At 41.8% G+C, this 25,976-nt stretch overlaps 1 protein-coding gene across 3 annotated transcripts in view; it reads left to right on the top strand.

Moving 5' to 3' along the window:
• Window positions 1-25,976, top strand: part of TENM2 (teneurin transmembrane protein 2) — an 890,342-nt gene that overhangs the window by 725,126 nt on the left and 139,240 nt on the right. For all 3 annotated transcript variants that reach the window (XM_063084119.1, XM_063084126.1, XM_063084134.1), the window contains 2 exons: window positions 7,419-7,614; window positions 20,054-20,155. In XM_063084119.1, coding sequence (XP_062940189.1) covers window positions 7,419-7,614; window positions 20,054-20,155 — 298 coding nt within the window. The remainder of the gene's footprint in view (window positions 1-7,418; window positions 7,615-20,053; window positions 20,156-25,976) is intronic.

Raw genomic sequence — 25,976 nt, forward strand, 5'->3', positions numbered from 1 at the left:
GCTCCCCTGACCATCAAAGAATGGGCTAACTGTACCTGCACCCTGTGATCTTGTGAACACACACACGCGCGCTCATGTACATGCAAATGAGAGATACCGGCCAACACCCTTACTGGCTGCCTCTTTGTTAGGCATATTGAGTAGCCTGTAATGCAGTGAATTAAGGATGTGCTCTCTGCAGCTGGCTGCTTGAGCATGAACCTCAGTTCCACCACTTACTAACTCTAGGGCAAGCTATGTAATCTCTCTGTGCCTCAGTTTCCTCATATGCAGATAGTACATGTGAATCACTTAGAACAGTGGCTGTTCTTATTAAATGATAGCTCATAGTATCACCTAAGCAGTTAATAAACAAAAATAAGAGAATACTGCACAGTGCTTACTAAAATTTCCTAAAACCATTTTTTAAGAGGTTATGTCCTTTAAGTAGTTGTATCACCAAAACTCCACCTTGTTGGTATAGACTTCATACCAGATATTATTTCCTTTGGGCCTAAATTTTTTTCATTCATTCAATTAAGATCTTTAATGAGTACCTACTATGTGCCAGGCACTGTTCTAGGAACTGGGGATACTGTGTTGAGTAAAACAGACAAAACTTCCACTCTTAAGGAGTCCATATCCAAGAGGAGGGACTGTAAATTAGTTGTTAAGTGACAAGTTTCCTCAGAGAGTGATGAGTTTTTGCTGAAGATGGAAACAGGGAGAAGAGATAGAGGCATTTTGGAATGAGTGGTCAGGGGAGCCCTTTCTGAGGTTGGAATATTTAGGCAAAGGCAGAATTGACAAGAAGCAGGCAGCTGTGAGAAGATCAGGAGAAAGAACAGACCAGACAGAGGGAATGGCTGGTGCAAAGGCCTTGAGGCTGGGATGAGCTCAGCATTTTCCAGGAGCAGAGAGAAGGGCAGTGTGGCTGAAATACGGAGAGAAAGGAGTTTGGAGAGCTGTGAGGGGCTGGTTCCCAAAGAAGCGTACAGACCAGGTACAGCCAGCACCCAGCAAAGCCATCCATACCTTTCCAGTTATCCTTTTGTGACTATTCCAGTGGTACGTCTCCCTGTCCTCAAGCTGCCAACCTGCTGGGCCCAAGTCTGACCCTAGTACTGCTGAGTTCTTCCTTCCTTCCCCTTTTCTGCTCAGTGGCATTTGAAGGAGCTTACAAACCAGACCAACCACCAGATATGCTGGCAGCTAAAGCCAGGTTCTTGGAAAACTTGTAGCAAACTCACATAGTTGATAAGACTCATGCAAATCCAAGTTCGAGTTCTTGCTTGGCCACCAACCATGCTCAGTGGCACTGGATATACTCCATAGTTTCTGTAGCAGCCATTGTTTTCTCCTGAGAATTGGAGATGAGACCAGGGTTCCCAGGAGGATGGAATGCAGTAACACACATCAGCATTTGCCACTATGCCTGACACATAGCAAGTGTTCAGACCAAAATAGGCTCTTATTTTTGATGATTACTTTTTCCACTGCCGCAAGAGGACTTGTAATGAAAGAATCAAGAATTCTACCCTCGAAAATGAATTCTCCCCAGCTCCTGAATTTACAGAACCCAGTTTGGTTCCTCCCTGTCTTTGATCTGCTTGATTCTCACCTGTGGAGCCTGGCACAAGGCATTGCTACACATGGTCTGGACATGCAGATGCAACTTCCTGTCCAGAAGCTTAGAGGCTCATTCTCCCTGTGGCCCGAGCAGCGCCTGCAGCTGGGCCACTCATATCTAGTTAAGTGACTCAGATACTGAAAGTGGGAACTGAGCAGGAAGTCCTGAAAAAGACAGGCCGGGCTGGGCTCAGGGTACCCACCCCCCACTGGAGCACAACTGTCAGCCTCCACCTTTCCCTTAGCACTCAGACAGCCCCTTTGAAAGAGAGCAAAGAAGTTGCGCTGAGCTTTGATGAGGAATCAGCCCAGCGCACATTGCCACAGGCCTGGCTAGAGGCAAAGGGAGATAAATAGGCCCCGGTGAGTGACCCACCACTGCTAAGTCGTTCCCACTGTCACCAGAGGCGACCAGAGACCCTCTGGTAATGTGGCTTCAAGCAGCCCTCACTCACACATGCTGCTTCCCCGTGATCCCACCAACTGCTGAGCATGCCCTGCCATCTGAGTGAGAGTCAGCATCAGACGTCGGGGCCGGGAGGCTGCCAGCGCCAAGAGCGGCAGGCCATAGGCGGGAAATGTCAGCAATGATTGCTTTTCCCGTCCGCGGGACCCTCTCCGACAAACGTTCCAAATAGCAATAAAGTTGTTTCCCCCGCTTTCCTGGGGTCGTGGACCCAGTAATAACATCTTGCTGAAGGGCAATGAGTCTGTCTTTAACCTTGCCCTCTTTGGCAGATGTGTAGCAGGGCGGCTTCCAGAAGCATCTCTGGACTGCGCACTCCCTGCCCATGGCCACCTTCCCTTCTGGGAAAATGACAGGCCCCGCTCCATGGTCCAGCCTCCTCTGCTCTCCTGCAGCTCCTCTGGAAACCCACTAAGTTATCTTAATTACCATTCCTCCTCAGTCTCTGCCAAGAAGTGGAGAGATTTATAATTGGATCAGTCAAATATTTGCTGTGGTTTATTTCTCTGCCTCTCGAGCTCTCGTAAAAGTTGCATTTTCATGCCACTTTTGGGTATGACTGATGACTCAAAGGCACAGCCCTCACACTGCATGCCAACATGGGTTATTTTTCAAAGGCCAGGGAAGAAGAGAGAACTTGGGGTGGGGACAGTGTTTATTTTGGGTTACTGTGCTATCACCCTCTGGGTAGCTGCAAGAGACACAGCTGCCTTGGGAGACAAAGTTCCTCCTGCAGCCAGACTATGCACAGATACATCTTTTTATTGGTATTTGGTCATGTGCCTCCTAATCCGCTTTCAGGGCTTTTGAAGACCTGTTAGATAGAATGTGCTATGGAGCAGCCTTTTTAGTCAACCAAACACAGCACGGTCCCCCGAGCATCCCTATGTCCTGGATTGATCACAGCAGTGTCCTGGAACAGAGGAGTAGATGTCCCTGGTAGTAAGCCTGAGTTATCGATTCCCAGTGCTGGGGCATGAAAAGGAAAGTCTGGCCAGGGCCTGGGCTTTTGGAAAGTGGCTTCCTCTACTGTCAGCCAGTCTGCCAAGCAGGCTGGCCAGACTGCAGTCCAGGAATCCTAGAGAGCAGAGGCTCCCCTGAACCAGATGGCCCCCTTGCAAATCAGCTTCTTATTAGCTCCTGGCCTCTCTGCCCTGGAAGGCAGTCTCCATGTTTGGCTAAGCTGATCCACCCTATATTTCTAGCTTCCAGCCCTTCCCCAAGTTATAGCAGCAGTGAACGATGCTACGTGATGCTGCTTAGTGTGTGCTAACCTATGGGTAGGGTATCCATATATTCCACTCTAGAGCACATTTGAGATTGACAGGAGGAATAGGAGATGGAAACTGGGGCACTCCTGGGAAAACTGGGATAAATAGACCACCCTACACATGATAGAATTGGAATTTGACCAACAGAAGATGCTACCATTTTTTCCTGGGTGATCCTCGCCTCCTACTGCTCTATAAGAAATGGAAAATATGCTGGAACTTGCTTTGATCTTAGGGAAGGAACTGGTAAGGGAGAGAGGCACAGAGGTCACTGAAGAACAGTGTCAAAGGAGAAAAGGAAAGAAGACAAGAGCAGGAACAAAGAAAGTCCAAAAGAAGAAAGCACACGTTGCACCTCATGCAGTTGAGAATTGGGAAGTTTAAGTCATATAGGCCTTAGGAAGGCAACTGTCAAATCTTGGTGTTACATGTGATTTTGCAAACACCTTGAGCCACAGCGTCCTATCATGTGCATGTCCTGCCCCGGGTGGTACACGATTCTCACCTTGCTGACTGTGACTCTACCCCTTTCTCTCTCCCATTCAAGAAAATACATTAGAAGGCGAGGGAGTAGAAGAAACTACCAGAGACAAAACTTCAGTACATTCCAATTTAGTTTCTTTTCAATAAAATTTATTTACAAATTCAGTATTTTATTCTTTTGATATTTAACAAATATTTGTTGATCAGATTCTGCTCCAGGTGAATTTGATACAGCAGTAAGTTATAATAATGATAGCTGAAATTTTTTTTTTTTTTTTTTTTTTTTTTTTAAAGATTTATTTATTTATTTATTTATTTTTTCGTGACCGGCACTCAGCCAGTGAGTGCACCGGTCAGTCCCATATAGGATCCGAACCCGCGGCGGGAGCGCCGCCGCGCTCCCAGCGCAGCACTCTACCAAGTGCGCCACGGGCTCGGCCCGATAGCTGAAATTTTTAAGACATGTTTACCATATACGAAGAACTTACTATTCTAAGCAATTTACATGTGCTGCCTCATTGAATCATAAACATTTTGATATGGATATTATTATAATCCCCTTTTTAAAGATAAGAAGACTTAAGCATAGAGAATTTAAATAGCTTGCACAAGTGTTCACAGCAAGTAAGTGGCAGAGCTAGGATTGGAACCCAGGAAGTCTAGCTCTGAAGTCCTCACTGTTAACCACTCTACTATGCAGATGAAGTCCCTGCCCTTCTGGAGTTTACATTCTTCTGTGTAGACCAACGATAGATATAAAAACAGATTATATCATTTTAGGGAATGATAAGTGCTTTGAAAAAATAAAGTGCAATAAAGGGATACAGAATTGAGACGCATCAGACACCATATCACATCATACTCATTGTCCTGATACCTTATTTGAGAGCCCCTGGCTAGCAAAATTTTCTTTAAATGAAAACTGTCCTCCATGCTTCTGTGGAGGGATACTAAGGAGCCAGCCAAAATAGATGTCCTCTCTCTCCTCTGAAAAATGGCTTTTCCCAGAGTAATTTACTTGGTTGGACAGTGATCACTGCCACTAGTCCTAAGCCATTTCTGTGTCCCTTGGCTGGTCAGCCAGTTCAGCAAGAAATGACTAATGCCCAAATTAGTAATGAGCAATGGCCCCACACAAGTAATCACCTTCCCCAAACTTTTCCTCATGGGGGTGATAACTTGGACCCCAAATGAAGTATACTCTTCTTACTTCAGCACCAAGGAAGTTACAGTCATTTCTCTGGCTGACAGCAATTTGTAGACACAGGTCTTTGCAGTTGGACATTTACGAGGTTGCTAAGAAACAAATGCCTTGGTTACAAAGGTCTCCGAAAGCAGCATCAGTTTGTCATATCACTTCAAATCATTTATTTTAGCCCATAAAGACAGCTGTGACCAATGGGATATGGGGTAGAGGGAAGCTAAAAGCAAATACTAATTTCCTGAGAAACGGGGAAATTTCCACTCCCTAAGCAGTTGCCATCTCCAGCTCCCTGAATATGTAAAGCTACAGCTGTGCTTTGCTCTTTTGTGGTCATTATGATTTGCAAGTGGGTGACCATGGTCACTAGGTACTTAAAAAAAATGGTTACTGTCTTCTAGGCACTGCTCTAAGCATTATCTCATTTTATCCTTACAACATCCCTTTATAACATCCTTGAATGTTAGGTGCTATTATTCCCCAGTATGAAAACCAGGAAGAATGTAAAAATAGATTTGCCCAACATCAAACAATAGCAAATGGTAGAATCGGAATTCAAACCTTGGTTTGTCTGATGGCAAAGCCTTTGTGCTTAAGATTATATACAGTCTTTTGTTTTCAATTACCACATTTCAGATGGAAAATCTGGCAATTCTGATGACGGGGAAATCACATAAGAGATTCCTGAAGTTTCATTCTGTGAAGTTCGTGAAAGGTTTAGAGTTGGTGTCCGTAATCTCTAAAGACCTTTTTATGGATGGGGAAATGGAGAGGTGGTTTTTATCTGCTAAAGACCTACACTTGATGTTCTGGAGAAGTCAGAGTGCAAGTGTCTTTTCTCTATGGTGATTTTGAGAGAGTTCACAAGATTAGTCCATTTCTACTGGGGTTTTATCCATCTTCTGCCAACAAGAAATACTGGTGCCCTCATTGCCTTCTCCTTCATCCTTTCTGTTCAGCGCATGGTCAAGCCCTGTTCTCTCTTTCTTAGAAATGTTCCTCCAAAATTCACCATCCTAATTAAGCCTTTATCACCCCACACTTGGGTTTCTGCAGTCACTTCCAAACTGGCTTCCTGCTTCCTTTCTTTCTCCCCTTTAGAATATCTCATACATATCCTGCCTACAAATGAATTCCTCATAACATCCCTTCTATCACATCAGTCACTGCTCAAGAGTCTTCAGTGGCTCCCACTTGCCTGCAGCAGGATGTAGCCTCTTGTTTAAAACAGCCCTCTCTTGGGCACATTTGCTCTCCTCATCCCCTCATCCTTGAAGCCTTAGCTAACCACTCTGTCTCTCACTAATAACTGCCAACTCTGAACCTGGTTTGCATTGAAACAGAGTTTAACATTTAATTGCTAGCTTACTGAAGACAAGGCATTGTGAGGGCTTGGACATTGCAGTTGAATGGATCTATGTCCAAATTCTTGCTTGGTCACATAGGAGCTGTGTGGCTTTGGACAAGTTGCTTGACTTCTCTGAGCCTCACTTTCCTTATCAGTAAAATATGGATACAAATAATATGAAGGTAGGGTTTTTTCTTTTCTTTTCTTTTCTTTTTTAACACAGATTCATTCACTAACCACCACAACTTTTAAATTTCTTCATACTTCCTGCCAGTGAACCTCTGAGTCAAACCCAAAGTGTCACAGGAGATAGGATTTTTTCAAGAACTGCATGAAATGATAATGATGATGGTGGTAGCTAACATGTATTTTGTGTTTGCTGTGTGCCAGGCACTGTTCTAAATATTATCTTAATCCTCATAAGAGCCCTATAACATTGACACTATTATTTTCACAGTTTTGTAGATGAGGAAACTGAGGCACATACAGGTTAAAGTTAGTAAGTGCCATAGCCAGGATTCTCTCCCAAGCAGTCTGGCCCCAGAACCCTCATTCTTGATCACTCTGCTGTATATCTTCTAGTAAATGATCACTAAATGGTAGCTGATAACATGGGCCCGAAATTACTTATCTGAAATTCTTGGGGACCCAGATGCATTTTGAAATTTAAAATTTGGAGAATTATAGAAAATTTATACATGGCATACACTATATAACACCCTAGTGGGGACCGAAGCAACAATCCATGTCTCGCGCACACACACACAGAAAGAAAACGTTTGGGTTAAAGCGTTTTGGATTTCAGAACTGCAGATAAGAGATTGTGGCCTGCAGTAACAAAACTAGTGGCAATCATTATAAACATAAGAAATGGTGGCTGTTATTGTCACAACATTTGTGACTTGTTTTACTAGATGAGTTCACAGTAGAATGTACTAAAAAGGATTTCTCAGTTAAGTAATGGGGTGGGAGGGGAAGGTGCTAGTCATGGAACCAGGTCTACACCTTGTTTCACATGTGGCTTCTCTCTCCTCTTCCCAGTATGACTTCATGGAGCGACTAGACGGGAAGGAGAAGTGGAGTGTGGTCGAGTCACCCAGGGAACGCAGGAGCATTCAGACCCTGGTGCAGAATGAAGCTGTGTTTGTGCAGTACCTAGATGTGGGCTTGTGGCACCTGGCCTTCTACAATGATGGCAAAGACAAGGAGATGGTTTCCTTCAACACCGTTGTCTTAGGTAGGTGCCAGTTCTCCAAGATGATACGCCGTGAAGGGAAGGATAGAAATGTGTTGGCCTTTTCTGTAGAAGACACATCTTCCAAGGTAGTTTCTACTGCAATGAGACTAAATCAGAATCCTTCACTTAGGCCTCGTAGAATCATCCACCTAAAACTAGCTCTGATTAAAACAGGAATGTGCTTAAACCATGAAAGAGCCACCATTAGTCCCAAGGAGTCAATCGTGGTGAAGATTTGGGTCAGACTACCTGGGTCAAGTCCTAACCACACAACCGAAGAAAATAACCAGACTTTTACAACTTCACTTTCCTCATAGTAAAGTAGAACTAACACTAGTGCCAACTCATAGGGCTGTTGTGAGAATTAAATTAAAAAGTATGTAAACCTCTAAGCACATGGTAGAGCCAATAAATACTAGCCATTCCATCAGCTCCAAATTTCTCTTAAAAATTGAGCAGACCTCAAAATAAAAAGTTTTTTAAAAACTTAAAAATAAACTAGGGAAAAGATATGGATATTTTAAAAATTGTATCTTCATTCCCAAGTAGATAAATCTCAAAATGCTTTCATTAAGCCCTTGTCATTTTTGTCATGTTTTAACCCTGCTTTTTATTGGCTATCAAGGGAAAAGTTAAGGTTTTATTCAAAGTTTCCTTTTACATGTGCATATAAACCCCTAAAAGCGTCATTAGCTTGAGATTTCACAACATTTTCTACAACAAACCCTAAGAATTTTAACAATCAAAGAAGCTGTGGATATTTGCATTAAAGTTATTTTGTCAGTGGGTTTTAATCTCCCTGATAATAATAATTGATCCTGGATAGAATCTCTGTCAATTAGGGCAGATTATTAGACCCATTTCACAGCAGAAAAAAACTGAGGTTCAGAAAGCTGAGTCTCTCATGGTCCCAGGATGTGGAAATAATGAAAATGGCTTGGGCTTCTGGGCCTTGTCCATAGTCTTTCTATAACACCATGTTGTCTCAACAGCGTTTAGCTGTAGAGCTCAAGATTTAATGGAGAAGCCTAGATGGAATGGTAGCTCCAGGATTAAATCCACATTTTCTTTGTCACATTTTAACTGGGCAAGTCATTTATATCTCTGAGCCTCAACTTCATCACCTGTGCAAAGGTAATGGCCACATGCATAAAGTAAAGGGTGATGTGAGTTTCATGACAAATGGAACATGTCTGGCATGGAGTTGGTAGTCACTAAATGAGAGCCAATAATTTTTTAATCTTGTACAGCAGCTTTTAGATTGACTGCATTTTAAGAGCTTCTCTTTTGGCCCCATGGATTTTTCTGAGGAGCTTCCTGATTCTTGAAAGATCTATGTAATCCACCCTGAAATTCAAGTGGCAATTTTTCATCAGTGGCCACAACTTCAGAATGGTAAAAAAAAATTATATAGAGATTTGGTATTGACCATAGGGTTGAAGTCAATCCTTATTTCCTCTGCTAAGGAAAGATTGGCCCTACCATGTCTAGCCAAATGCTCTAAAGCAGAAGTTGGCACACTATAGCCCATGGGCCAAATCTGGCCCACTGCCTGTTTTTATAAATAAAGTTTTGTTGGAACAGAGCCACATTCATCTGTTTACATATTGTCTATGGCAACTTTCTCACTGTAACAGCAAAGTTGAGTAGTTGCAACAGAGACCATATGGCCTGCAAAGCCTAAATAGTTACTATCTGTCCCTTTACAGAAAAAGTTTGCCAACCCCTGCTCAGAAGTAATGTCATCAACTTTGTAGAATGAAAGTCACTGGAGAATCATTCCACAGAAGGAAAATTTCCAGGATCAGGTTATGTACCAATGGGGAAAAAAAAAAGTAAAAAAGTAGAGACAAGTTCACAAAAGAAGCAGACTGGAAACAAATTTGGGACAAGTTTGAGGCACTGAGATTTAAAAATATCTTTAGTTTAAGAACATGATGAGAAATGATTTCCTTTTTCTCACCTTGTGTTTAAACTCAAGACTTGGCACATATATGGCAGCAGGCACCACACATAGCAGCTGGCTTAGTTGGGGTCTACAAGGATTCAGTGGAATGGTTAATAACACACAGTGACAACACACATTTGTACAGCATTGACTGTGTGCCAGCCCCCATATTACACCTCTGTTTCCACTAGTTCAGTCAACCCTGTAGAGTAGTCATACGGGGTAGGTGGGTACCATTACCGTTCTCTCCATTTCCCAGTTGAAGAAGCCAAGGCTAAGTGAGAGAAGTTAAACATCTGCCCAAGGTCACATGCAGCCAGTAAGAGGTGAAGTCAGGATTCAGACTTTCCAGAGCCTGCGCTCATGACTGCTGGATTTCTTTGGATTCTAGCCAAATAAATCACTTTCCTCCTGAACAGTGAGTTTTCTGGAAGCCACATTATCTAACAAAGGGCTTCTGCCCTTGTCCTTTCTCCACATAGACCTTGTGATAGTGCGATTCCCTCCCCCCCAGACCATTACCCTCACGTGCCTGTCAGAGCTGGGAATAGCAATTCTCCTTCGAGGATGTCTCTCGTGTCTGGACTGTAGCTCAAAGAGAAAGTCAAAGGTAATCGGCCTAATAGTTGGGCAGACATCTTGATAGAGCAATGATAGTAATTGGCCTGAAATGCAGGGCAAAGAACAGTGTTTTATTTGGTTCAGAGGTTCTCCCACGCATACCTATCATCAGAACATTCTCCATAAACAGCAGGCAGGAGCGCCAAAAAACCCTGTGATATGAAACAGAAGGAAAGATGTTAGACACCTGTCAACCAGCGGTCACACTAAATATACCTTTGACTCAGACAAGTCTTTTCATGTGTTTTGGAGAGAAGCACCTGCTTTCAAAATGAGTTTTCTCTGGCGACAACAGAGTGGTATTCTTGGAGCACAAGACTAGCCTCTGCTGATGTAAAATCCCATCTCTTCGGCTGACTCTCATCTCCTGCCATTTTTTTCTCAAGAAAACTTAAACCAAGTTGATAAAAAGGAAAACTGATAACATCTTAGTAGTAATATTTAATTGAGTGTTGAAGAAAGAGGACTAAGAAGGATGGGCCCCTTTTTATTCTGGCAGTACCACATAATTGTTTTTCCCTCAAAAACTGTAGGAATGCTTCACATATAAGACCTTGGGAAAGTTAAATGAAAAATACTCTTTGTTACAGTTTTTGCTTATTTGGGATTCTCCTACCCTCCTCTGTGCACATGTGCATGCACAAGCACACTTCAGTAACTATTTACTAAGGACCTACTGTCTACCAAGCATTGAGAACACCTCGGTGAACAATTCAGATCTGGTCTGTCTCACGGAGCTTGATGAGAGAAGATAGAGATGTAAAAAGGCAATTACAGGAATTACGAGGAACTAAGAAGAACTGATACAAAACCCAGATGGAGGAAAGTAGGAAGAGAGACATTTAGGAACTAAATGATGTCTAAATTGAGACATAAGGATAAATACCTCAGGCAAAGCCTTGCAGCCAAGCAAATAGCCTGTGCAAAGACCCCAGCTCTTTTTTGTGGGACTGTGTTGGCAAAGAGCTCCCTGGACCTTCACTGCTTTATCTCTGAAGATATAAGAGTTTGAGAACCAGGAGCTTTGGCCTCAAGAATGTTGATTTCTACCAGACCATCCCCAGAGCCAGATGCTCAATGAGAAGCAATCTCTATCTCACTGTAGGATGGCTTCTAAAAATGCAAGCTGGAGAATGCCATTCCTCTGTTTAAAATTTGCATTCATTCCTGTTGGTCTCAGAATAAAATCTAACTCATCTGCATGCCTACAGGGTGCTGGATGATCCATCCCCCTCCCGGATCTCTCCAAACTCACCTTATGTCACGTTTTCCTTTGTTAGCTACCCTCCAGCCACATTGGCTTCAGTTCCACTCTTGCCCACCTCAGGGCCTTCGTATAAGCTATTCCTCCTCCTGAAATACTCTCCCCCCAGCTCTTTGCTTGCCTGTTCCAGTTCATCCTTCAGTGTCACCTTCATGGACTACAGAGGCCCTCCCTGACCATCCTCCCTGTGTAGCTTCCTCCTGCTACCCTCAATCAGTATTCTTCAAAGCACTTATCACTAGTTTTACTTATACTGTTTGATGATTTTTTGTTTGGCTTGTATTCTTTAGGGCAGTGGAAAGTTCTATTAGGGCAGGGACTGTGTCTTATTCACCATGGTATCTCCAATGCCTTCTACAGTGTCTTCCATATAATAGGTGTTCAGTTAATAGACTGAACCATATGTCAAGAACTATGTCAGGTCTGAGATCTTACCCTAACTGCAAGCTAGCGTGTTAACCTGCCACAGTTCCATGGATGTCCTCAGGAGACATAAGACTCCTGGGTCAGAAACAAGAGACTTTATCACTCAGAGCAATGCAATATCCAGATTATCAGCATGTGTGCCAGTTCCCCAAGCCCCAGTTCCAATGGGGTAATACAAAGAGGACCAGGTGATGCCTACACATGTGGCAGATTGCATTACGGGAGAGAAACCGTGAGCTCGCTGAACCCAAATCTCTTAGAATGGGCAGTAAGCATGCTTATCCTTTGCTCCAGGGAGCTAAATTATCTTTATTAAACTGGATAATTAGTAAACCTTCTCTTTACTCTGGAGAGATACACTAGCTCTATCTCCCAAGGCTTTTCCCTATACAGCCAGCCTCGAAGAGATAGTCTAGCATGAAGGCAGTAGGTGTCTCTGCGCTCAAGACATTCAAAAACAAGAGACCCAGGGAGAACTGCGTCCTGACACCATGTGAAACTTCAGATTTTTGATCTGCTAAAACACTAATGCTTTTTGAATCGATGATGAATACATGAAACAAATAGGTAGCCATGTAAATGCTTTTCCGCCAAACTCGAGGATTTTCAGTCTGAAATGTCCATCATTAGACATTAAGGAACATGACTTGATGGAGTCTACAGTTTTTCACCTGATTTTGAAAAAGCACATATACTCATTGAGTTCTCCTCAGAGTGCCAGAAACTGACCACAGTCTGATTCTGAAATAAGAGAGCTGAAAAGTGAAACACTGTAGAAAGAAAACAAAACTGCATGGTTTGGTTTTTCAGTCCAGAGTGGGAGTAAATGGGAAATTAGGGTTAAACAAAACACATCTTTTACCACTCTCAGGTGACTCCATTAGGAACAATTAGAGTTTACAGTCTGCCATGCCACATCACCAAGTCAATGTCCCCCACTCTCCAGGGGTTGTGTAATTGTCACATTTTGGGCATAGTGGCTTGTATTTTTCTTTTTGTGATCTTAGTAATTTTGAACCTGGAAGTCTAAATGTGTTTTGTTTTAATTTAAGGCAAAATTAAGATAATAATAATAATAATTTTATTTATTTTTTAAATTTAATTTAATTTTATTTTATTTTTTTAATTTTATTTTGTCGATATACACTGTGGCTGATTATTGTTGCCCCTCACCAAAACCTCCCACCCTCCTCCCTCCCCCCGTCCCTCCACTGATGTCCCCTCTGTTTGCTTGTCGTATCAACTTCAAGTAATTGTAGTTGTTATATCTTCTTCCCCCCGCCCCCAGTTTTTGTGTGTGTGTGTGTATGTGTGTGTGTGAATTTATATATTAATTTTTAGCTCCCACCAATAAATGAGAACATGTGGTATTTCTCTTTCTGTGCCTGACTTGTTTCACTTAATATAATTCTCTCAAGGTCCATCCATGTTGTTGCAAATGACAGTATTTCATTCGTTTTTATAGCTGAGTAGTATTCCATTGTGTAGATGTACCACATTTTCCGTATCCGCTCATCCGATGATGGACATTTGGGCTGGTTCCAACTCTTGGCTATTGTAAAGAGTGCTGCGATGAACATTGGGGAACAGGGGTACCTTCAACTTGATGATTTCCATTCCTCTGGGTATATTCCCAACAGTGGGATAGCTGGGTCGTATGGTAGATCTATCTGCAAATGTTTGAGGAACCTCCATACCATTTTCCATAGAGGCTGCACCATTTTGCAGTCCCACCAACAATGTATGAGAGTTCCTTTTTCTCCGCAACCTCGCCAGCATTTATCGTTCAGAGTCTTTTGGATTTTAGCCATCCTAACTGGGGTTAGATGGTATCTTAGTGTGGTTTTGATTTGCATTTCCTGGATGCTGAGTGATGTTGAGCATTTTTTCATATGTCTGTTGGCCATTTGTATATCTTCCTTAGAGAAATGCCTACTTAGCTCTTTTGCCCATTTTTGAATTGGGTTGCTTGTTTTTTTCTTGTAAAGTTGTTTGAGTTCCTTATATATTCTGGATATTAATCCTTTGTCAGATGTATATTGTGCAAATATTATCTCCCACTCTGTTGGTTCTCTTTTAACTCTGTTAATTGTTTCTTTTGCTGTGCAGAAGCTTTTTAGTTTGATATAATCCCATTTGTTTATTTTTCTTTTGGTTGCCCTTGCTTTTGGGGTCGTATTCATGAAGTCTGGGTCCAGGTCTATTTCCTGAAGTGTTTCTCCTATGTTTTCTTTAAGAAGTTTTATTGTTTCAGGGTGTATATTTAAATCCTTAATCCATTTTGAGTTGATTTTAGTATATGGTGAGAGGTATGGATCTAGTTTCATTCTCCTGCATATCGATATCCAGTTATCCCAGCACCATTTGCTGAAGAGGCAGTCCCTTCCCCAGTGAATAGGCTTGGTGCCTTTGTCAAAGATCACATGGCAGTAAGTGTGTGGGTTGATTTCTGGATTTTCTATTCTATTCCATTGATCAGTGTGTCTGTTTTTATGCCAGTACCATACTGTTTTGGTTATTATAGCTTTGTAGTATAGCTTAAAGTCAGGTAGTGTTATGCCTCCAGCTTTATTTTTTTTGCTCAGCATTGCTTTGGCTATGCGTGGTCTTTTATTATTCCATATAAATGTCTGGATAGTTCTTTCCATTTCTGAGAAAAATGTCTTTGGAATTTTGATGGGGATTGCATTGAATTTGTATATCACTTTGGGTAGTATGGACATTTTCACTATGTTGATTCTTCCAATCCAAGAGCATGGGATATCTTTCCATCTTCTTGTATCCTCTCTAATTTCTCTCAGCAGTGGTTTGTAGTTCTCATTATAGAGATTTTTCACTTCCTTCATTAACTCAATTCCTAAGTATTTTATTTTTTTGGTGGCTATTGTAAATGGGCAGGCTTTCTTGATTTCTCGTTCTGCATGTTCACTATTGGAGAAAAGAAATGCTACTGATTTTTGTGTGTTGATTTTGTATCCTGCTACTGTGCTGAAATCATTTATCAATTCCAAGAGTTTTTTTGTAGAGGTTTTAGGCTGTTCAATATATAGGATCATGTCATATGCAAACAGGGACAGTTTGACTTCATCTTTTCCAATCTGGATGCCCTTTATTTCCTTCTCTTCTCTGATTGCTCTGGCTACTACTTCCAACACTATGTTGAATAGGAGTGGTGAGAGTGGGCATCCTTGTCCAGTTCCTGTTCTTAAAGGAAAAGCTTTCAGCTTTTCCCCATTCAGGATGATATTGGCAGTGGGTTTGTCATATATGGCTTAATTATGTTGAGATACTTTCCCTCTATACCTAACTTATAGAGGGTCTTTGTCATGAATGAGTGCTGAACTTTATCAAATGCTTTTTCAGCATCTATAGAGATGATCATATGGTCCTTGTGTTTGAGTTTATTAATATGGTGTATCACATTTATTGATTTGCGTATGTTGAACCAACCTTGCATCCCTGGGATGAATCCCACTTGATCGTGGTGAATAATTTTACGTATGTGTTGCTGTATTCTGTTTGCTAGTATTTTAGTGAGGATTTTTGTATCTATATTCATCAAGGATATCGGCCTGTAGTTTTCTTTTTTGGTTATATCTTTACCCGGTTTTGGTATCAGGATGATGTTTGCTTCATAGAATGAGTTTGGGAGATTTGCATGTGTTTCAGTCTTTTGGAACAGATTGTAAAGAATCGGTGTCAATTCCTCTTTGAATGTTTGGTAAAATTCTGCTGTGAATCCATCTGGTCCTGGGCTTTTCTTTGTTGGGAGCCTTCTGATAACAGCTTCAATCTCCTTTATTGTTATTGGTCTGTTCAAATTTTCTACGTCTTCATGGTTCAGTTTTGGGAGCTTGTGTGTATCCAGAAATTTATCCATTTCCTCCAGATTTTCAAATTTGTTGGCGTATAGTTGTTTATAGTAGTCTCGAATGATTCCTTGTATTTCAGATGAATCAGTTGTAATATCGCCTTTTTCATTTCGAATTTTTGTTATTTGAGTCTTCTCTCCTCTTTTTTTTTTGTTAGCCATGCTAATGGTTTGTCAATTTTATTTATCTTTTCAAAAAACCAACTTTTTGATTCATTGATCTTTTGTATTGTTTTTTGGGTTTCAATTTCATTCAGTTCTGCTCTGATCTTAATGATTTCTTTCCATCTGCTAACTTAGGTTTTGATTGTTCTTGTTTTTCTAGTTCTTTAAGGTGAAGTGTTAGGTTGTTCACTTGCCATCTTTCCATTCTTCTGAGGTGAGCATTTAATGCAAGAAATTTCCCCCTTTATACTGCTTTTGCAGTATCCCACAGGTTTTGGTATGATGTATCATTATTTTCATTAGTTTCAATAAATTTTTTGATTTCCTGCTTGATTTCTTCTTGGACCCATATGTCATTAAGTAGAATGCTGTTTAATTTCCATGTGTTTGTATAGTTTCCAGAGTTTCATTTGTTATTAATTTCTAGTTTTAATCCATTGTGGTCTGAGAAGACACATGGGATAATTCCAATTTTTTTGAATTTATTGAGACTTGATTTGTGACCTAATATGTGATCTAATCTGGAGAATGATCCATGTGCTGATGAGAAGAATGAATATTCTGAGATTGTTGGATGGAATGTTCTGTAGATATCTGCCAATTCCAATTGGTCTAGAGTATTGTTTAGATCTTGTGTTTCTCTACTGATTCTTTGCCTAAATGATCTGTCTAATATTGACAGTGGGGTGTTAGGGTCCCCTGCTATTATGATATTAGTGTCTATTTCCTTCTTTAGGTCTAATAGAGTTTGTTTTATAAATCTGGCTGCTCCAACATTGGGTGGGTATGGATCACTCTTTTTATCATTAATTAGTGTCCCTTATTGTCTCTTTTTATGGTTTTTAGTTTAAAGTCTATTTTGTTAGATATAAGAATAGCTACTCCAGCTCGTTTTTCTGTTCTGTTTGCATGGTAAATCTTTTTCCATCCTTTCACTCTTAGTCTATGTGAATCTTTATGGGTGAGGTGGGTCTCTTGTAGGCAGCATATAGTTGGGTCCTCCTTTTTGATCCAGTCAGCCAGTCTGTGTCTTTTGATTGGGGAATTTAAGCCTTTTACATTAAGAGTTGTTATTGAAAGGTGTTGATTTATTCCTAGCATTTTATTGGTTGTTTGGTCATCTTAGGTGTCTTTTGTTCCTTGCTTTCTGATTTACTGTTTGGTTTCTGTGTTTGTTGGTTCCTTAGGTTGTAGATAGCATTTTTGTTTGTTCGTTTTCTCTTCATGAATGCCATTTTTATTATACTAGTGGGTTTAGATTTTTCTTGGGTTTTTATGGCAGTGGTAGCTATTTTTCAGGAACCAAACCCAGTACTCCCTTGAGGATTTCTTGTAAGGGTAGTCTTGTGGTAGTGAACTCCTGCAGTTTTTGTTTGTCTGAGAAATATACTATTTGCCCTTCATTTCAGAAGGATAGCCTTGCAGGGTAGAGTATTCTTGGCTGGCAATCTTTGTCTTTTAGTATTTTAAATATATCATCCCATTCCTTTCTAGCTTTTAGGGTTTGTGATGAAAAGTCTGATGTTAGCCTGATTGGGGTCCCTTATAGGTGATTTGATGCTTCTTTCTTGCAGCTTTTAAGATTCTCTCTTTGTCTCTGAGTTTTGCCAATTTGACTATGACATGTCTTGGAAAAGGCCTTTTTGGGTTGAATACATTTGGAGATCGTTGAGCTTCCTGGATCTGAAGATCTGTGATTTTTCCTATACCTGGGAAGTTTTCTGCCACTATTTTGTTGAATATGTTTTCAATGGAATCTCCGTTTTCCTCCCCTTCTGGAATACCCATGACTAGGATATTTGAGCGCTTAAGGTTGTCTGATATCTCTCTCAGATTTTCTTCAATGTCTTTGATTCTTTTTTCTTTCTTTTTGTCTGCTTGTATTATTTCAAACAGCCCATCTTCAAGTTCAGAGGTTCTCTCTTCAACTTCGACAAGCCTGCTGGTTAAACTCTCCATTGTGTTTTTTATTTCACTGAATAACTTCTTCAGTTCAGCAAGTTCTGCTACATTTTTTTTCAGGACATTGATTTCCTTGTACATTTCCTCTTTCAGGTCCTGTATAGTTTTCCTCATTTCATCATGATGTCTAGCTGAGTTTTCTTGTATCTCATTCAGTTTCCTTAGAATTATCACTCGAAATTCCTTGTCAGTCATTTCAAGGGCTTCTTGTTCTATAGGATCTAGAGTTTGAGATTTATTAACTTTTGGTGGTGTACTTTCTTGCTTTTTTGTATTTCTGGTATCTTTTTTTTGATGTTTATTCATTGTGGCAGGGTGTTTCACAGTCCACCGGTTTGAGACTGTTGCCTAACTAAGATGTTGCTGTGGTTGCCAATTTGGTATGGCTACCTCCGTGACTGCTCAGTTGGCCTCTAGTGCCTTTTGTGTGTGGTTGCCTTGGGTCTTGGGCCTCTCTGGGGAGCCACCTCTCTGGTCAGCTTGGACTCTGCTGGGCTGCTGGATCACGGGGCAGTACCGCAGGGTGTCTGGTCTCTGCTGAGCTTCCACTTCCTGTGCAGGACTTCTCCCTGTTCCATGCGCTCTGGCCCGGGCTGTTGGATCGTGCAGTGGCGACCCCACGGGGTGTGTGGTTTCTGTCGAGTCTCCGCCTCCCTAGCTGGATGTCTCCCTGCTCTGTACGCACTGGGCTGGGCTGGGACGTGTCTTCTGCAACCCTTGTCTATCAGCTGGGCCTTCAAGACCCTGCTCGGCACTGCCTTGCCCAGGAAGTCTACCAGGTTTCTGCTAGGCGCAGACGACCGGTCACTCTGGGTGCCTTTGTAGCACTGTGTAGATCTTTCTCGGGACTTATCACCTTCTTCCTGGTATCGTGGTTATTTGTGTACTTGTCTTATCTCCCACACCAGAGCATGAGCTCCTCGGGGGAGGAGCCCACAGCACACGGTTTACCTTTGAATCCCCCCGGGGCGGACCAAGTCCGGTGCCCGCCCGCAGTCAGCTCTCTGGCAGGTTCAAGCGAACTTGGGAACTCTCCAACCACACTATTCAGCACTGTGCCAGGTCAGGCAGCTCCCTCTCTGCCTCTGCTTTGTCGCCGTCCCCATTCTCAGCCGCCACTGCCTCGGGCTGCTCAGTCGGTCCCACGGCTCGGGCGCTCCCAGGAATCTTCTTTTATGCCGGCCAGGAAGTTGGGAGTTTTCCGTTCTCCTGCCTGCGAGGGAGCTGGAGTAGGTGGGTGGTTCGGCCAGGCCCGGTGGCAGAAAGGCCCGCTGGGCCGGGGGCTGGGCTGCGGCGAGGCCTGGAGCCGATCAGCCACCTCCCGCTGCTCCGCCCCGCAGACGCTGCAAGTGCGGGCACCCACCCTGTGACAACGAGGCTCATAATAATAATTTTAAAAGAATATATCTATTTCTGTGCAGATTCAAATCAACATGAAAAAGTTCCAAAATGATCCCTTTGAAGGTATTACTTGAGAATACACATAGAAAGGTAGATCATAAAATGAGATAATTATGCAGGTTAGAACAAATGTGAACTAAATGATTTTCATAAAAATAAGATCAGCAAAAGCTAAGCATAAAAGGACTTTCGTATAACCCAAAACCTACCACTTAAAGAACCCCCAAATTATACCTAAATTAATGTCTTATGGATTTGAATTTTTCTCTGATTAGAATTTCTTAAAACAGGAAATATTTTAACTCTACAAAGCAGAAATTAGGAACAATTGCTCTCATTTTGAAGAATTACCCTCTATACCTGAGGCTAAAGACAAATCCCCGATATGTCAGACCAAATCTCAAATTGGTGCGATATTTTTGGGGGGGAAGAGGTGTACAGTGTTTAATGTGTCAACATTAAAACATGGGAGTTTTCACAGCTTTTAAATACAGATAGGTAGTTTCTTCTGAAAAAGCAAACGATGCAACAATACTGGCTCTGCATTACTGAGTAGGTTAATCGGGTGAAGGGTGGCAGTAATATTCATGCAGTGACCAAGTTGTCCTAGTCCCCACCACTCCCTATTCTCTTACTTCACTCATTTATGCTCCCTGCCAGTCCCCTATAGGCATCTGAGGTTAATGCCACTTGTCTTTAAAAATGTCGGATGACTAATTATTGAATTATTGCATCAGCAGGCAGAAAAAAAAGGTAGTTTCTAAATTTCTCTCTTTTTCAGATTCAGTACAGGACTGTCCACGCAACTGCCATGGGAATGGTGAATGTGTGTCGGGGCTGTGTCACTGCTTCCCAGGATTTCTAGGAGCAGACTGTGCTAAAGGTATGTGCCACCACTTCCCTGCCATGGTTGGAAAACAAACCACAGGCTTCTCAGATGGGGTGAGAGAAGGGGCACCCAAGTAACCTTCCCAATAAATTCCACAGGAACTCTTGTAAGCCCATGCATGTAGAAGGCCTAACCCTTTGGCTAAGAGTAGGCTTTGATACACGACCGTTGGCCTATGCATCTATAGGAGCAGGGCAGTTATCCTTGGCACCAAGGTGTGCTGAGAAGAAAGATTTGCTAAAAATGAGATGGTCAGATTTCCTGTAAAAGCTGAAGTGAATTACCATCACTCCTTTCTTATAATCATTAACTTCTATGTAATGGAAGATTAAGCATCTCAAGGTTAGTAAATTTCATTCATTCTGGCCAGCTACGCTCTTAATCTAGGAAGCGCTATTTATCTTGGTGGAATCAGTTTTAAATTGTATTATTAATTTATCCACACTGCTTTAACAGAATGGCTAGGGCCCTGGGATTCTTGGGGGAAAGAGAATATAAGAAAGAAAATGACTCTTGCAAGAACCCCATTTAGGGACTGCATACCTTAGTTTGCGAAAGACCTTCAGCGTGACCTTCAAGTGGCTCTGTCAGGGCAAGCGTAGTGGAGAACAGAGCTTCTCCCACTTTTTAAACAAGGCACACACAGACACACTCACACACAAGTGTATATGTCTAGATAAATACAAATATTAAATTGAAACAAAATTTTCATAAAATGACACTTACCTTTACTCTGTATTTCCTTTCTATTCTATTTCATATTTTAAAAAATACTGGTTACAACTCACTGCACTGATTCCCTACCCACCACAGGTCATATCCCAGGATGAAAAAACAGTGATGGGGAGGTTAAGAGCCCTTGCTAAGGAGTCAGGCAATCCTGGATTCCATTCTCAGCTCCACCACTGCATATCTCTGCGACCTTAAGCAAGTGATTTAACATTTCTGGGCCACACAGTTTCCTCATCTGGAAAAGTGGAGAGTTACTCTATAAGTTCATTGTAAGAACAGTAAAAGAACACACACAAAGGTCACAAAGGGTTTGGTTTTATTATTCATTTATATTCTATTTTATTTATTTATATATTTAAATAATCTTTGTATTATTTTTATTTGTGCTTCATTAAATGACCCTCCTGCCTTGACATTCGAGAGGCAATTATTAACAGAGCAGCTCTGTAAATGCTAAATAGCTCCACTCCTTATTCCCCACCCTCACCACGATCTCTTGGAAAAATAGTATTTCAAATATTCTCAAAATTTCAAAGATTTGAGATTCTCATTCTGAACAATGCCAACTGACCAGAAAAACGGCTTTTTTGTACTTGAAGTTCTAGATTTGGTGGCATGTGGCATGAGACAGATTCCTAAATGACACCACCTACAGACCTCTCCTCTGTCACACAGTGTAGTGAAAGGTTCAGTAAACTTGTCAGATACAAAAGGAAAAGAAGGCAAGAAGCCACCAAGCAGTTCTCTTGGCCGTGTGTCAGCCTCAGCACGCTTTGTCCAATGGCATGGGGACACATCAGCAAAGTGACAAAGGGAGGATGGAGATCCTCCCAGCACCTTGCTCAGGCTCCAGGGCCCTGGTAGAGCAAGGGAATGACACATGCATCAGTGCTCCGAGAGCTTTTCCTAGCAAAGGCTTTAAAGGAAGGAAAACTTCAATATCGTTTGAACGGCTTTTCTTGCATAATCTAATTTTCCTGGGAGCGAAGGCATTAATGAGAGGAAGGACAGAGTAGTCCTTTTATATGTGGCTGCAAATGGGCTGAACACTCAGCTGTGCGGCCTGTGAGCTGTAAATGTATATTAACACTGACACACATCGATGTATTATTAATCCTAAAAACCATGTGTGCTCTGACTGCACATCCAGTTACTGGCCTTTCAGACCTAAGTACCCCAGCCATTTAAGAGCTCTTCGCTCTAAATCCATTTGCAGACAAGCGGCCATTCTGCATTATGGATCTGTAATGGGGTGTGCATTTAGCTGCTTAAAAGGACTCTCGGTGTGTGTTTTGCACTCACCACCTGTACTGGGGCTGGGCACACACTCCAAGTGTGCATTAGCCATGGTATATAATTGATCCTTGCGAAACAAATATTGAGTGGCTGTTAAGAGTAGTTACTCCTCCATACTCAGTTGCTGTTCTTGAAATTGGACTTTGAACTTGTATATTTTAATTAAGCTGTTGATGCATACAGAGGACAAAACTGAAGAATTAAAAAATAAAATTGCTTTCCTTCCCCTTTTCCCCTATTTATTCTGGTCAAAGTTGGTTTAAGTGTGTTAGGAGTAATCTTCTCCCTCTTCACCCTAAAGATGTTTCTTTGTCGTTAACAGAGGTAACTTCCCCCTTATTCTAAGCTATTTCCCAAACTTTGATCTTTCATGTACCATATTTATTAGTTTTGACAAATGCATGGGCCATCAGTATTACTGTTTTCGTTTGGGGGTTTGTTTGGGGTTTTTTGGTGGCTGGCCGGTACAAAGATCCAAACCCGTGGCCTTAGTGTTATAAGTCCACACCGTAACCAACAGAGCTAACTGGGTAGCTCAATAATAATATTATCACTAACAACATATTTCTTTGAGTCAACCCATTATTAATATAGATAATTTTATTTTAAAAGGAACAATGTCAAAACCAAAAATTGAAAAAGAGAAAACTAGAATCAGTTGCCAAAATTATGAAATGTTAGTGCCCCTTTAACCATATCTGGAGAGTAATATTTTCACTGTGATGAGCATCCAAGCCAAGTCAGCTTCTAACTCACTTTATTTCACAGCAAGAATCCCAGAGTGGACTTGAGTGCATGTAAGCCTACCTGGCTTCCAGAGAGACACCACATTTGAACACCTCATCTCATAAACATTGGTTCCTGAAAATAACAAAGTTCTCTAAGTACACCTGTGGGACAAAGTGAAAAACAAGTTTACAAAAAGGCACACAGATTTAACCAGCTTCAAGTGGAAAAATCTGATGGTTAGCCTGTGATTTACTTCTGATATGTTGTCTTGTACTTCCAATTGGTTTTAAATAACAACTAATAGCTATGAAGTACTAAATATGTACCAGGCATTGGGCAAAGTACTTAATACTTAATATCTTATTCATCTCCATATCAGCAATATGAAGGAAATCCTATTTTAACCAATCCTCCCCCACAACCAACACTGTTTCTTTTTTTTGTAGCTGGCCATCCCCACCAATTTTTTTAACTTTTTATATTGAAATCATTTTAGATGTGCAGACAAGCTGCAAAACTAAGACAGTTTTCAAGCAGAGTTCACCCAGCTTTCCCCAATGTCAACACTTTAAATTTCCATAGTTCGATTATCGAAACTAGAAAATTAACATCCATGCAGTGCTATTAACTAACTTACAGACTTTCTTCTAGTTTTGCCCTTCCTTTCTGGGCCAAGATCCCACGTTGCATTTAGTTGTCCTGTTTCCTTAGTCTGTCCAATCTGTGACCGTTCCTCAGTCTTTTCTTGTCTTTCCAAACTTTGACCTTTTTGAAGACTATTCATCAGGTATTTTGTAGTATACCTTTCAATTTGGGTGTGTCTGATATTTTCTCGTGATTAGCTGGAGGTTACACATTTTTAGCAAGATGCTGTGCCCTCAGGGCATCATGTCAAAGATGCACCTCTCATTTGAATATGAAAAAAAAATATTTAATGTGGTCATATGTGTCGAGTGTGTGCACCTTTTTTTCCCTCTTCCACATAAGGCAGAGGCTAGAAGGCTCTGTCCCACTGGTCCTGCACAATTTGTCAGTGGCTATGACAAGTTGCCATTCATAAACAACTTTGGGGCCCAAGAAGCTCCTGAGAGTTAGCAGGGAGTAACGTGGAGCAGACAGAATGAGGTAATCAGACTAGCAAGTGCAGAGAGGAAAGACAGCTGGTCCTGAGTCTCCTGCTACCCAGAACAGTGCATTCCCATCTCCCAGCTGTGGCCCATGAGCATGTCGCTTCTTTCTTAATAAAAACTCTGAGGAGACCCTGAGCATAAGGTCCTCTCTCGTCACAAATTCGCATTCACCTTTGTTCTGTCACTGACAGCTGTACCCAGGATGCCCGAGTCCTGCCAGTTTCTGCTACTGCAGGCAGCCGGCAGACGCAGGCCCTCCTGCTGGGGGGAGAATTTGCCATGTTAGCCAGTGAGATTCCTGTCACATCCAAGCGACCGGGTATGTGTCCAAGTGACAGCAATACGGATTTCCTCTCTTGACCTCACTCTGTGTCTCCTGTGCCCTCAGATGTGTGGTGCAAGAGGCAGTTCCTTGTCTTCTTATAAACCTGCCAGTCTGCATCAGGCATCTGAAGACATCCTGGCAGTGAATGGAGGAATCAGTCAGCATGCATTTGCAGAGCATTCATTCCATAGCCCCCATGTGCTAGGGGTTCTGAGAGGCTCCGAAGTCAGAATGCAACTGACCCTCACACATAAAGAACATATAATGGTTCTAACACATTGTTCCAAGTCAGTTGAGGGGACAGAACTTATTTGTGCATTCACCAAATGCTTATGATGTGTCTGCTATGAGACAGGTATTGCACTAAGAGCCAGAAATACAGTGATGAACAAGAGAACCATGATCCCTGCTTCCATGCAGGGGGTCACATGGGAGGAGCTCCAGGGGATTGGCTCAACCCTGCAGGTGGGGAGCTGCCAACAGAGAGAAAATGAGGGCCATGGGCAAGTCTATAGGGGTTCGGGGTGGAGTGCACAAGTAAAAGGCCTGAGGGGATTTTAGTGGTGTGTTTTAGTGTCACTAGGTCACAATCAGGGAAGGGCAAGAAGGGGAACTTGTGGCAGAGACCAACCTTACACACTGGTGCACCTGGTCACCTGGGCCAGGTGCTCATAGCCTCTTTGTGGGACTGTTGAGGCCTCAGGAAAACTTGGTTTTCAAAATTTCTAAAAATTAAAATACAATGTGGATTTATGAAAATAGCCAATTAATATGAGGGAATATCAAGAAAATTCCATGGAGAGGGACTCATTGTGCAACATAGTAAGCAATCTGCTCAGATCCAGACCTTGAGGAAAAATGGCATTCCTTTCCCAGTGATTTGTACCATGTTCCATCAGTGCCTCTCCTGTCCAGAAGTAATCGTGCTTATTATTCAAGTGATTGTTTATTCTACAGCTTTTTGTTATTACTATTCAACTTGCATGGCTTCCTCATTACTTTAGTGCTCTTTGTTGTGGGCTAGAGGTTTTTTAATTATTATTCCTTTTCTTTCATTTACTTTTATTTGAAGGCCTTTTGTTGACTTAAGATGTTTCCTAGAGTTGTTTATAAGGCAGCCTTGCATTTCAGGAGAGATCTGAGGCTTCTGATTGCTCTGTTTTGACACAGGCTCCTCAGATGGTTTATCTGGGCTGAGCTCAAGGCCCCAACCTGCAGCAGAAACTTAACACACCAGAGCCTTAGCTGTTAGGTAATGCGTATTTAATAGCTATTAGAAATGACAACTCCTGCTGCCAAACAGCTGTCAGTGGAGGCCCAGAAATGCCACAACCACGGGAACATAAAGGCTTCTCTCCAGGGGTTGGTTTTAGCTCCTACCCAGGTTCTGTAGAGCCTTTGAAAAAAAGAATACAGGGATCTTGTCATTTTCCTCCTGTTAACTGGCAAATGCACCCACTACCTAGTCCCTCATGGCCATATTCTAGCACTAAAATTAAATTATCATCATCTTCATCAGAGCTGACATTTACTAAGTTCTTACTATGTGTCAACCACTGTACTAAGCAACTTCATAATTATCTCATTTAATCATCAGTTCAGT

This window comes from Cynocephalus volans, chromosome 2 (assembly GCF_027409185.1).
Source record: "Cynocephalus volans isolate mCynVol1 chromosome 2, mCynVol1.pri, whole genome shotgun sequence".
NCBI lineage: Eukaryota > Metazoa > Chordata > Mammalia > Dermoptera > Cynocephalidae > Cynocephalus > Cynocephalus volans.